Source organism: Carcharhinus amblyrhynchos, chromosome 8 (genome assembly GCF_965287045.1).
Source record: "Carcharhinus amblyrhynchos chromosome 8, sCarAmb.v2.hapA, whole genome shotgun sequence".
NCBI classification, from domain to species: Eukaryota; Metazoa; Chordata; class Chondrichthyes; order Carcharhiniformes; family Carcharhinidae; genus Carcharhinus; species Carcharhinus amblyrhynchos.
The window spans coordinates 45,590,177-45,602,502 of record NC_137331.1 but is presented as its reverse complement, the minus strand read 5'-3'; the positions used below and the strand labels follow the sequence as shown (position 1 = coordinate 45,602,502).

At 42.9% G+C, this 12,326-nt stretch overlaps 1 protein-coding gene across 4 annotated transcripts in view; it reads left to right on the top strand.

The window, feature by feature from the left end:
• Positions 1-1,683: 1,683 nt before the first annotated feature.
• Positions 1,684-12,326, top strand: part of stard3nl (STARD3 N-terminal like) — a 34,558-nt gene continuing 23,915 nt past the window's right edge. For 2 of the 4 annotated variants that reach the window (XM_080193999.1, XM_080193996.1), the window contains exons 1-5: positions 1,684-1,770; positions 10,087-10,346; positions 11,573-11,650; positions 11,743-11,820; positions 12,219-12,272. In XM_080193999.1, coding sequence (XP_080050125.1) covers positions 10,128-10,346; positions 11,573-11,650; positions 11,743-11,820; positions 12,219-12,272 — 429 coding nt within the window. In that variant the 5' untranslated portion in view covers positions 1,684-1,770; positions 10,087-10,127. Of the gene's footprint in view, positions 1,771-1,800; positions 1,852-9,435; positions 9,590-10,086; positions 10,347-11,572; positions 11,651-11,742; positions 11,821-12,218; positions 12,273-12,326 lie in introns of those variants that run through there. The other 2 variants (XM_080193997.1, XM_080193998.1) reach the window with 2 other exon arrangements.

Sequence of the window (12,326 nt, the reverse complement as noted above, 5' to 3'; positions counted from 1 at the left end):
GTACAAACACAAGAAGATGACTCAATTTCCCAATATTCCTTCACGCAGTAATACTTTTACAAATACGTACATCCATGAAGAGTTACCACTAGCTTGACACAAAGGCTCCTTGCTTGGGACTAGCACACATGCAAAAGGTTTCAAGCTGGTGAATTCTTGAGCATTCAGTTGATGCTTCTCGCCCATTCGTATGTCTTTTGAGATGGCTGAAACCACACTTTACTCTCACAATTGCTTCAATTCCTTAAACTCAATCTCCCAGTAGTCTTGTAGGATTTATCTCAGAGAGCTGAAAATTCCTATCTTCCATAGCTAACACACTGAACTCTTCCCTGTCTTATACTCTGTCTCTGTGAGACCTGACTACTGTTGCCAGACAACAGCCCAGGTTTTTCCTACTTTGTGTTGTTTTTTCCAAAAAACTAAAGTTCTAACCCATTTTTAAACTTTTATCTGATACTGAAACCTTTTTTACTTTATTGGACACACTATATATTTTGAACATAAATATTATACCTTGATCAATAACCTCTTTATTATGTGATGAAATGCTGAACATTTATAATCTTCTGAACGTTATGGTAGTAATGATAATCAAGCTGTTAACATTTGCCATTGTTGCTCCTTTGAAACTGACAGCAGCTTCCAGACTCTGCACACAGGCAGCTAAAGAAGGAAATCAGAAGTCACTCAGTAATTCTCTATTCTTCTAGATGTTCGTACAAACTGTAATCATAAAGCAACCAGTGAATTAATGAAAATTGTCACGTTTACACCGTTACATTTGCTTTGAAAAACCTTTGAAAGTGTTATATGAGATTTATTATAGAGTTCATAGTGCAGAAGGATTCAGCCCATCAACCCTGCACCGACTGTCCGACAACAATCCCACACACACCCTAAGATAAAAGTAAAATACTGAGGATGCTGGAATCTGAAACAAAAACAGAAAATGCTGGAAAATCTCAGCAGGTCTGACACCATGTGTCGAAATATCCAGCATTTTCTGTTTTTGTTCAACGCAGGCCCTAGCACCTTAACCTTGTTAATCCCCCAAACCTACAACTCTTGGGACACTAAGGGGCAGTTTAGTAAGCCAATCCACCTAAACTGCACATTGCTGGATTGTGGGAGGAAACTGGAGCTTCCAGACGAAACCCACACTAAGCCTGAGTGGGTTTCCTTTGGGTGCTCTGGTTCCTTCCCACAGAAAAAAGATGTGTGGGGTAGGAGAATTAGGAGGGTAAATACATGGGGTCACAAGGTTAAGAAGGCCTGGGTAAAATTGCAAAAAGGTGAGTCGGTGCAGACTTCATAGGCTGAATGGCAACCTTCTCACTGAAGGGATTCTGAGAGAGGTGCAGTGATGTGGAGATGCCAGCATTAGACTGGGATGTGCACCGTAAGAAGTATCACAACACCAGGTTAAAATCCAACAGGTTTATTTGGTAGCACAAGCCACTAGCTTTTGGAGCTATGCTCCTTCATGAAGTGAGTAGGAGTTCTGTTCACAAACAGGGCATATAAAGACACAAACTCAATTTAACAAATAATGGGCGGAATGCCTGTTGGAATGCGAAGCACAGTAACCAGGGGCAACCACAGCCCCGCCCACGCGAAGCTCCGCCCTTAGTCCCGCCCCCACTGGCCGTCCTCGAACACCGTCCTTGGTGGTGGGCGGGGCCGCGCGGATCACGTGTGGTTGTTCTGGAACTCTCTCCCCCGGAGCAGCGAGTCCCGGGCGGCGGTTCCGCTTCCGCCGCTCTTCAGGTAAAAGTGGCGCCGCTCGGGCCCGGAGTCTAAGCACAAGGCCTCGGGTTAAAGGCTGGGATTGACTCGGGAGCTAGGCCGGTATCTGGATACTTGTTTCTGGGCCGGAGCCTGGACTGATTCCGAGAGCCGGTACCGGGCCCGAAACCCAGTCCCCGGAACCATTCCCCCCACCCCCGCTCCTCTCCCCTACCCCCACCCCCTCTCCCTACACCATCACCTCCCCAAACCCCCCGTTGTCCGCCCGTCCACCCCCAAACCCCCCGTTTTCCCCCCGTCCACCCCCAAACCCCCCGTTGTCCGCCCGTCCACCCCCAAACCCCCCGTTGTCCCCCCAAACCCCCTACCCCGTCAGAGACAGTGAATTGTTTGGGTGTATTTGAAGAATTGTGTTTTGTTGACAGCAGGTTGAAGAGTCTCTATTCTCACTAACCATGTCGGAGGGGAGGTTCCTCAGCTTTTCCTCAGCTTTATTCATGCTCTGCCTCCCTTCATATTGTAAGAAGTCTCACAACACCAGGTTAAAGTCCAACAAGTTTATTTGGTAGCAAAAGCCACATTCAGAGAGGTTTCCACTCTGGAAACAGGCCCTTCAGCTCAATTTGTCCATGCTGCCTTTTTTTTAAAATACCTAAATTAATTCCAATTGCCTGCATTTGGCCCATATCCCTCTATGTCTATCTTACCCATTTAACTGTTTAAATGCTTTTTGAAAGACAAAATTCTACTACTACCTCTGGCAGTTTGTTCCAGACACACTCCACGTTCTGTGTGGGGGAAAAAAAACTGCCCCTCTGGACACTTGTATCTTTCCCCTCACCTTAAACCTATGTCCTCTAGTTTTAGACCACCTCCCCTCATTACATTCTCTACTATAGTAAAAATAATGTAGTGTAAACTTTGGGAAAAGTTATTGCCTATCTAGCTGATCTAGGCCCCTCATTATTTTAAAGACCTCTATAAGGTCACCCCTCAGCCTCCTAGGCTCCAGAGAAAAAAGTCCCAGTCTATCCAGCCTCTCCTTATAACTCAATCCATCAAGTCCCAGTAACATCCTAGTAAACCCTTTCTGTCATGGTTGAATAGCTGGCTGTGAGATGTGGCTGAGAGGTTTGCAGTGCATCCAGGAATAGAAATCTTGTGTTAGCTCAAATTGGAAGAAAGTATACCTGGTAACAGGAAGTAGAAAAGTATCAAGTGAAGTTTGAGGATAGCTGAAGCAAAAATGTGCATCAGCTAAACTTAGAGTGTGGAATGAGAAAGTCAAAATTAAGGGCACTCTACTTGAATGCATACAGCACTCAGCAAGGTGTATGGTTTAATTGTAGAAATAGAGGTGTAAGGGTATGATCTAATTGCCAAAATAGAACCATGGCTACACGGTGACTAAAATTGGGAACTCAATTTTCAAGGATCATAGAATTGTAGAATTCCTAAAGTGCAGAAAGAGGCCATTTGGCCCATCGAGTCTGCACCGACTACAAACCCACCCACACCCTATTCCCATTATCTCTCATATTTACCTTAGCTAATCCCCCGACACTAGATGTAATTTAGTATGGTCAACCAACCTAACCTGCCAGTCTTTGGAGTGTGGGAGGAAACCAGGGCACCCAGAGGAAATCCATGCATACTCGGAGAATGTGCAAACTCCACACAGATAGAGACCCAAAGCTGGAATTGAACCCAGGTCCCTGGCGCTGTGAGACAGCAGTGCTAACTGCTGTAACACCTTGCTGCACAATGTTTAACATTTAAGAAGGACTGGCGAAAAGGAAAAGGGGTGGCATTGCATTGATAAGGTATGGGATTGGGGCATTGGTAAAGGGATTTTGGAATGCAAAACCACAAGGGCTGCAAACTTTGGTTGGAGTTGTTTATATGCTACGAAACAATCATGGTTGTGTGGGGCATGGTATTAATCAGAATATTAAAGAAACACGTTGCATGGATAATACAATGATCGTGGGTGACTTCAGTCTGCATATAAACTGAGTAAATCTAAAGAGCACTAACGTTATGGTGGATGCTATTTACCATTTATATAGATGATCTGGAGGAGGGAACCGAGTGCAGGGTGTCGAAATTTGCTGATGACACCAAGATTGGGGGAAAGGCAAATTGTGCGGAGGGTGTGGAGAGTCTGCAGAAGGATCTAGATAGGCTGGGCGAATGGGCCAGGAAATGGCAAATGGAATTTAATGTTGGCAAGTGTGAGGTGGTCCACTTTGGTAGGAAAAATGGTAGGAAGGACTATTACTTACGTGGCGAAAAACTGCAGCAGGCGACGGTGCAGAGGGACCTCGGGGTCCTTGTGCATGAGTCGCAAAAACCCAGCTTGCAGGTGCAGCAGGTGGTCAGGAAGGCGAATGGGATGCTGGCCTTCATAGCGAGGGGGATTGAATATAAAAGTAGGGAGGTCTTGCTGCAGCTGTATAGGGCATTGGTGAGGCCGCAGCTGGAGTACTGTGTGCAGTTTTGGGCGCCGCACCTGTGCAAGGATATTTTGGCCCTGGAGGGAGTGCAGAGGAGGTTTACTAGGCTGATACTGGAGTTGAGGGGGTTGAGCTATGAGGAGAGGCTGAATAAACTAGGCTTGTACTCGCTAGAGTTTAGAAGAATGAGGGGAGATCTCATTGAGACGTATAAGATGATGAATGGGATGGATAGGATAGAGGTGGAGAGACTCTTCCCGCTCAAAAAAGACAGTAGGACTAGGGGGCACAGCCTCAAGATAAAGGGGAGGCGGTTTAGAACGGAGTTGAGGAGGAACTTCTTCACTCAAAGGGTGGTGAATCTCTGGAATTCTCTGCCCGTTGAAGTGGTGGAGGCTGCCTCGCTAAATATTTTTAAGAAGCGGGTTGATGGGTTTTTGATAAGAGAGGGGATTAAGGGTTATGGGGAGAGGGCGGGAAAGTGGAACTGAGCCACGACAGATCAGCCATGATCTTATTGAATGGCGGGGCAGGCTCGAAGGGCTAGATGGCCTACTCCTGCTCCTATTTCTTATGTTCTTATGTTATGAGTTTCTGGAGTGCAAAAGGGATGGTTTTATAGAGCAATTTGTTGAGGAACTGACTGAAGGCTATTTTAGATTTAGTATTATGTGATGAGAAAGAGCTAATTAATGTAAAGAGAAACCTTTAGAATTGAGTAGCCACATTATGATAGAATTTTGCATTGTTTGAAAATGAGGTGCAGTAAATCCCCATTTTAGTGTCCTTTTTTCAACTCGTTTCATTTTAAAGGGCTTTTTTTATGTCTGAGTTTCATTTGAAGTCAATGTTCCCCATTTAAAATTGTACAAATACTGTGATGATGGAATGTGATGTCCGAGCATGACCCAGCCAGTGATTCTGTGCGGAATCTGGCCATTTTGTCCTTTCTGTACATCTGAAGGACATCATTGTTTTCAGGTTAACCTCCGCCCCCCCACCTCCCCCAATTACATTCTCTATTGTAATGTACCTTGCAGTAAAAATAGTGTGCTGTAAACTGCTTTTCAGCTTTCTTTGATACAGCTGATACCTTTGATACCTGAGGAACTTTTGTGGACTTCTGTTTTTAAAAGGATTCTTTGCTAAGCAACAGTACTGTTCTGTACTGTACAGTACCTGTGTTTGAGGAACTCTTGTAAATTGGATGTTTTAAAGAGGCCTCTGCAGAATGAAGCCTGCAATCATGGCAGCAATTTTAAAGTCACTTCCTGTGGTCTAATTCTGCCCCTATACCTTTATGGTCTTATGGATGATACTTTCTCAAAGCATTCACACTTGAACATTAATTCTTTTTTCTGCACCAATGGTATTTGAACTATTAAATGTTTGTTCCATGGTTAGTGCATCTTGTCAAATACTGAATGGAACAAAGCATTTGTCTGTAATCTTCTGCTCATCCAAAACTCTGTTTCCTGTGTGCTAACTTGCAATAAGTCTCATTCACACATCGCTGTGTGTTCATTGACCGAGGTTAGTCTGGCACTGTCTAGATTTAAATCCCTCCATAACCTTGTCCTTCCCACTCTCATTTCCTCCAGCTCTACAGTCCTCAGATACCTGTGCATTTCCATTTCTGGTGTCATCAGCATTTTTGATTTTAATCATTCCGTTGGTGGCTGTGCTTTCAATTGCCTAAGGCCCTCAGCTTGTAATTTCCTTGCTCAATTTCTGCCTGTCTTCCTCTCTCCTTTTTCAAGGCATTTTTAAAAACCATGATAACCTGGCCGCAAAAAGGTAGTCAAGCATGTTGTGACTTAAATCAATTTATAAAAATATCAATCTACAGTATAGCATGGACTCCGAACTAGAGGTGGCTAGTTACTCAGGTCCCTTGTGATAAGACTAAAACTCGTGTTGCTAAAGACACTCTCACATGCTCGTACCCACTAAGGACATTACCCCATCCCCTCCCAGAAATTCCCCTTTAAGGAAAGAAACATAATGAAACATCATGCCTCAACAATACATCAGTCTTTCAGAAACTAAACTGTGACTGGTGCATTACCACTGATAACTCGGTAGACACTAATGAGGCTTGTTTCAGTGGAGCTGGACTTGTGGGCGCAGGAGTGGATTAAATATCTGTGAATGAATGTCCTTCATCCTCTCCTGGAGTAGAGTCCACTGGAAATGGTTCTACATCAGGAACCATTTCCTGTTGAAGTCCATAGCAGCATTTCTTTTTACCAGGTCATCTGGAACTTTCGCTGTCTCCAAGTCATGCATAGACAGAATTGCTCCTGGTATCTGCGGTCAGTCACACTGGATACTGGACTGCTTTGGTTAAAAATAACTCCAGGCAGCCATCATTGATCACTACCAAAATTCCTTATGTAGACACAATCATTTAGATTGAAATCTCTCTCCTTAGCATGGTAGTCATGTTTCTCCTGCTTTTCCAATTTCCTTCCCATTCTGACTTTGACAAGTGGATCCAAATGAGATTTTGGCTTCCTGCCCATCAGTGATTGGGCTGGTGCGAGCCCTCTTGTTGCTTGTGGTGTGATACAATACTAGAATAAGAACTGAGAGAGTTTAGTTTCCAAAGTACCACCTGCCATTCTCCTCAATTCTCCTTTCAGTGTCTGAGCAACTCACTCTGCTAAACCACTTGAACCCCAAAGAATACAAACATCCTGCACATTCAGCTCATCTTTCTACTTTGCAGATTGTCTCCATTCTTCATCCCCTATAACTGTAGGCCAGCCCCGCGTAAGGAATCTCCTCACCTGGATAGAACAGGGTCCTGGTCCATTCACTGCTTAATGTCTTCAGCATTCACTGGAAAGTGTGAAAGTCTCCAACAAGAAAATTGTCTTTAGAGGAAATAATGTCTGGTAAAGGGAGCTGACTCAATGCATTTATGTTTGCATTGTCCTTCCTTGCCCTACACACAATGTTATACTGGTAAGCTGACAATGTGAGAGTCTTGCGGCGAAGCCATGGGGAGGAATGTACTGGGATTCACTGAAAATACTCATCAATGGCTTATGGTCTGTCCGTATAGCAAATGAATAACCATGAAGAGATTAATGAAGCCATTGCGCAGCAAAAACAATGGCTAGACTTTCCTTGCCTAACTGCAAGTATTCCTTCTCAGCTGTTGTCAGCAGTGGTCATGTAAAGCCAATAGGATTTTCTGATTCGTCTCCATCAGATGAGAGAGTGCTGGCCAACATCTGAGGGCAAGACATCACAGAGTAAATTGAGTTCTCTTGTCTTGATCAAAATGAACCAGCAAATTGGCTGTTGAAACAGCTGTTTTGATTTCTTGAAAGCTTCTGTGCTGGCCCCTATTTCCATTTTGTTTCTTTGTGAAGTAGTGGATACAGTGACACTAACACCATTGAAAGGTGTGGCCAAAACCTCCTGTAGAAATTTACCATGCCCAGAAATGATTTGAGCTCAGACACACTTGTGGGGTTCGGAACTTCCTTGATAGCTCTGATTTTGGCTTCCACTGGAGACAAACCCTATGCTGTGCTTTTATGACCCAAATATTCCATATTCTGTGCCAGGAAGCTGCACTTGCTACAAGTCAGTCCTGCATCTGAAAATCTCTTAAACACTTAATCCAGGTTGCTGAGGGGCTGCTTCTCTTTTTTCCATGTGATCATAATGTCCAGCTATTTATGAATGCTATTTGTCACCATTGCAACAAAAGAGATCATTTAGCTAAGAAATGAAGGAGTGCTAGGAGCAAGTGGAAGGTTGAGCAGGGAAATTCAAAAAAGTCTCAGTCAGCTATAGATCTCCTGGATAGCTCGGAGCAGGTATGGTGCACTCTTACAATGTTTAATGTGAATGAGGCGTGCACCAAACTTATCTATTCTACAATGGAGGTTGATGGAAAACAAATCCAAATGGAGTGGCAACAGAAGCCTTCTGCATCTGTATTCAGTGAGGAGACTTGGGGGTCTAAACAGACAACAGAGATCCAACAGATTCTAGTGTAGAATGTACACTAGAAATGCTATACCATTGCATCCAGCAGCCAAGAAGGTGGTCGACATATTCAAGAGCCAAGAAACAAGAGCACTGCTCCTGGGGTAAAAGGGAAAGGCCTAGTCTACTAGGACGTGACTGGGTCAGTAAAATTCCTTTGAACTGGGGTGATATTAAGTGCATGCGGATGCCAGAGGATGTCATTCAGAAATATCCTGGGGTTTTCAAATGTGAACTGCGTACGTTGCATGGCACTACCTTTAATGTGTTGATAGATCCTTTGCCATGAAAGGAAAAGTGCAGGAGGAATTGGACTGGCTGCTGAGGTTGGAGCCACTCAGTTTTCACTGACCAATTGTTCCTGTTCTTAAAAGTGATAAGAGACACATGTGTGGATTACAAACTTAGCATTAATCGATCCTCCAAGCTGGACATTTACCTGTTGCCATAGGTAGAAGATGTTTTCAACCTTTGGAGGAGGCAAGACGTTGTCAAAACTTGACATGAGCCGTACCTATCAGCAGCTTTTGTTGGAGGAGGACTGAAAGTAGAATGTCACCATCAACACTCATAAAGGTTTTTTCAAATGCAACCCTCTGGTTTTCGGGTTGTCCTCGAGTCCAGCCATTTTTCAGAGGACAATGGACAATCTGTTGCGGGGGATTCCTTGAAAGTCAAAGCGGCTTCTCCCAAAAACAATGCTAAATGCTATTCTATTAATGCCACAAACTAGTTTGTCCCACAACCATTCCTCCAATACTGCACCAAACTCAATGTTCAGAATGCTGGTGTAATTCAGCAAAATAATTAACTACAGACTGCCCCGTCTTCCGAAAATGACTATGAAACTTGAAACAAGAACAGAAAATGCTGGAAAATCTGATGTTTATTTTTATTATTTTATTAGTCACTAGTAGGCTTACATTAACACTGCAATGACATTACTGTGAAAATCACCCAGTTGCCACGCTCCATTGCTTGTTCGGATACACTGAGGGAGAATTTAACATGGCCAATCCACCTAACCAGCACGTCTTTCAGACTGTGGGAGGAAACAGGAGCACCCACAGGAAATCCATGCAAACATGGGGAGAACGACATGTTTGAAAGCATTTGTGAAGAGCGAGTAGAGCTCATGTTTCGAAATGTTAACTCTTATTTTCTCTCCACAGATGCTGTCAGACCTACTGAGACTTTCCAGCATTTTCTGTTTTTGTTTCAGATTCCAGCATCCGTTGTAAATTGCTTTTACCTTCAGACAGCCTGAGGGCTGAGGATTGTGGTGTTTCTGAATAGCTGCAACTAGATCCACAAATGGAATTTTCCACTGTGTCTGTGATGTTGCTAAGTTCCTCACTAGTTTATAAGTCTTCATGGTAAGATTCAACCCATGAAAGCCCATGCTACCAATGACATCACTCACACATGCTCTTACGTGCTTAAGACATCAGTATATACATTCAAATAGGAAAATGCTTATTATAACACTAACAAAAACCTACCTTTCTGATTATTTGTCCTAATATTTCCTTACATGATTTGGTGAACAAAGTTTGTTGTGAAGACAGAGGGACTTTTTACTAATTTAAAGGTGTTATATAATTGTTAGCAGAACTAACACCAAGAAGCAAGGACTCTAGGATTATAATGCTACATTGAGCAGGGCATGTGGAGTAATGTGTATATTGGAAAGTTTTCCTTTAATGCCCTGTGTGATGCTGTGTGCCCAGTGTTGCTGGTGACTCTTATTTTCATTTGAGGGAGTTATAGTCACACCAAATTTGTGGCTTTATTCAACGAAACAGTTGTTACTGTTTTGACACACTCCTGCTGCATTCCTCTGCTGAACTCTCTTGTTTCTGTTCTTGTACAGATGCTTGTGGTGATGTTGAAGCTGTGGTAGAGCTGTGCAGGATGAGCAGATCGCTGAATGACCAGGACGATGCTCGAGTTAATCGTTTCACTTCCAGTGCATCCCTTAGTACCACACGTTCCATTAACACATCCCAACTTGCTGCTAGATTAGAGCCATTCAGCGACAAAAAACCTATTTCCGATGTCAGAAGGACTTTCTGCTTATTTGTTACATTTGACCTTTTATTTGTTGGTTTGCTATGGATAATAGAATTAAATGTAAGTATTAAACTCTTTTACTTAGCTTTCCATGATCATGTGTTTGTATATATCCTTGTAGATTCTGTAAGTCACTGAGGGTACCATTTGATATGCAGGCGGTTAAGTTTATAAATTTATCGGGAATGGAAACATTGTGACTGGGAAAGAACAGAAGGGAGAGGATCTGTTAGAGAATGGATAGCATGTGGCTAATGATAGGAAACAATGCTGACCTTGCCAGAGTGACCCACATCCCAGAAAGCCCAGACCCTCCGTAGCCTTGAGATGTTCCTAGCTCCCACTAGGCAACTGCCCACTTTTACCAAACTAGCAAAACCCCAGCAGTTTCCCTTGTTTCCATTAACGTAAACTAGTTTTCAGCACATCTTTCTGTGGTGTTGATTCTCATCCCATAGCCTCTCGTTGACCATGGTTTCTTTCACACTGTTAGTTTTCAGATGCCATATTGGACGTTACCCCAGAAAAAGCCGTCCGTATATTACATCCATTGCCATTCCCTCTTCACCTGAAATACTGTGTATTGAGATGATGTAGAGTGGGGAAATGGCTTTCAGGAAGACCACATGTTGAAAATGTTACCAGGACATTTCACAGATAGACACTTGTATCCCGTGATTCACTATTTCTCTTTAAATTGAATTGAAATAAATCAAGTTATTGATATTCATTCCCATTCAAGCTGACTTCAGCTTGTTTTGAGGTGATTGAATCATTTAAATCCCTTTGGATTAATATAATGTGGTTATAGAATCCCGGAGTTATACAGTAATAGTGTACACATATGCTAACTATCTGAAAGAGTTCTGTGTCCTGACCATTTCCCTACTCTTTCCCCATATTCTTACTCTTTCAGAATATTAGTGCACCAGTACAGATTCTCCTGGAGTGACAATAAGCCTTTGCTATAGGATGTTTGTTGTGGAATTATTGGTACCTTATTTTCTGTGTAAATCAAACTCTAGCACTAGCAGCAATCCCATGGCAAACCTGATTAGCAGCCACAATGCCTCAGAATACAACACACTGAGGACGTTGTCATTTTTTTTGCAGTATCCGATGAAAATGTTTTCTTTGAGATGAGTGTGACTGGCATGGCCAGCGTCTATTGTCCATCCCTAAGAACTGAATAATTACCAGTGTAGCTCCGGATGTTTGATTATTTAAACCTATGTTTCAATACAATTGCTAATAAAGATGATTCCATTTGTATCTTTGTTTTCTAGGTAGATGGTGGCATAATTCATTGTTTAGAAAGCGAAGTTATTCACTATGACTTCCACAAATCTTACTTTGATATATTTGTGAGTAGATTTTCTTAGATCGCTTGAAATAGTTGTTTAAAGTAGCTTTAAACTCTTTGCAGTTTTTATCTAATCCTTATTATCCTTTCCAGTTACTGGCGGTGTTCCGATTCCTTACGCTGGTTATTGCATACGCTCTGTGTAGGATAAACCACTGGTGGGTCATTGCGGTGAGTGATAACGTTGTTCTTGTCTTCTGTGTTAAGCTGTCTGTGCTCGAATCCCTTTCTCAAACCAGATGTGAGTTTAATTTTGAAAGTTGTGTCCATTTGAATTTCTAAGATATGGGCAACAGGTGCAGGGAAAAGAAGTATTTAATACTGTTGTTGCTAGTGTCTATGTCATGCTGATAAGGAAGTGTGCATAATCCCCGGGCGCTGCCAGTTGGGGAGGGAGTGGGGTGGCATCTACTGAAAAAGTGCTCTGATTCGATCAGTAATTTGGACTGGTCACAGCCCTAACTGGTTAGTTTAGATTGATTAGTCCACCACCAATGCTCAACGCTGAATAACGGAATCTTTGTAACTCCTCCTATAACTGTAAATGCTTCTTCTCTTCATTATTCCAGATTACAACAGCTGTCACCAGTGCCTTTCTAATTGTAAAAGTCATTGTTTCCAAGGTATGTAGTGACTGCCACTGTACTGTGCAGTTGAGATGAGTGTGTCTGCCCTTG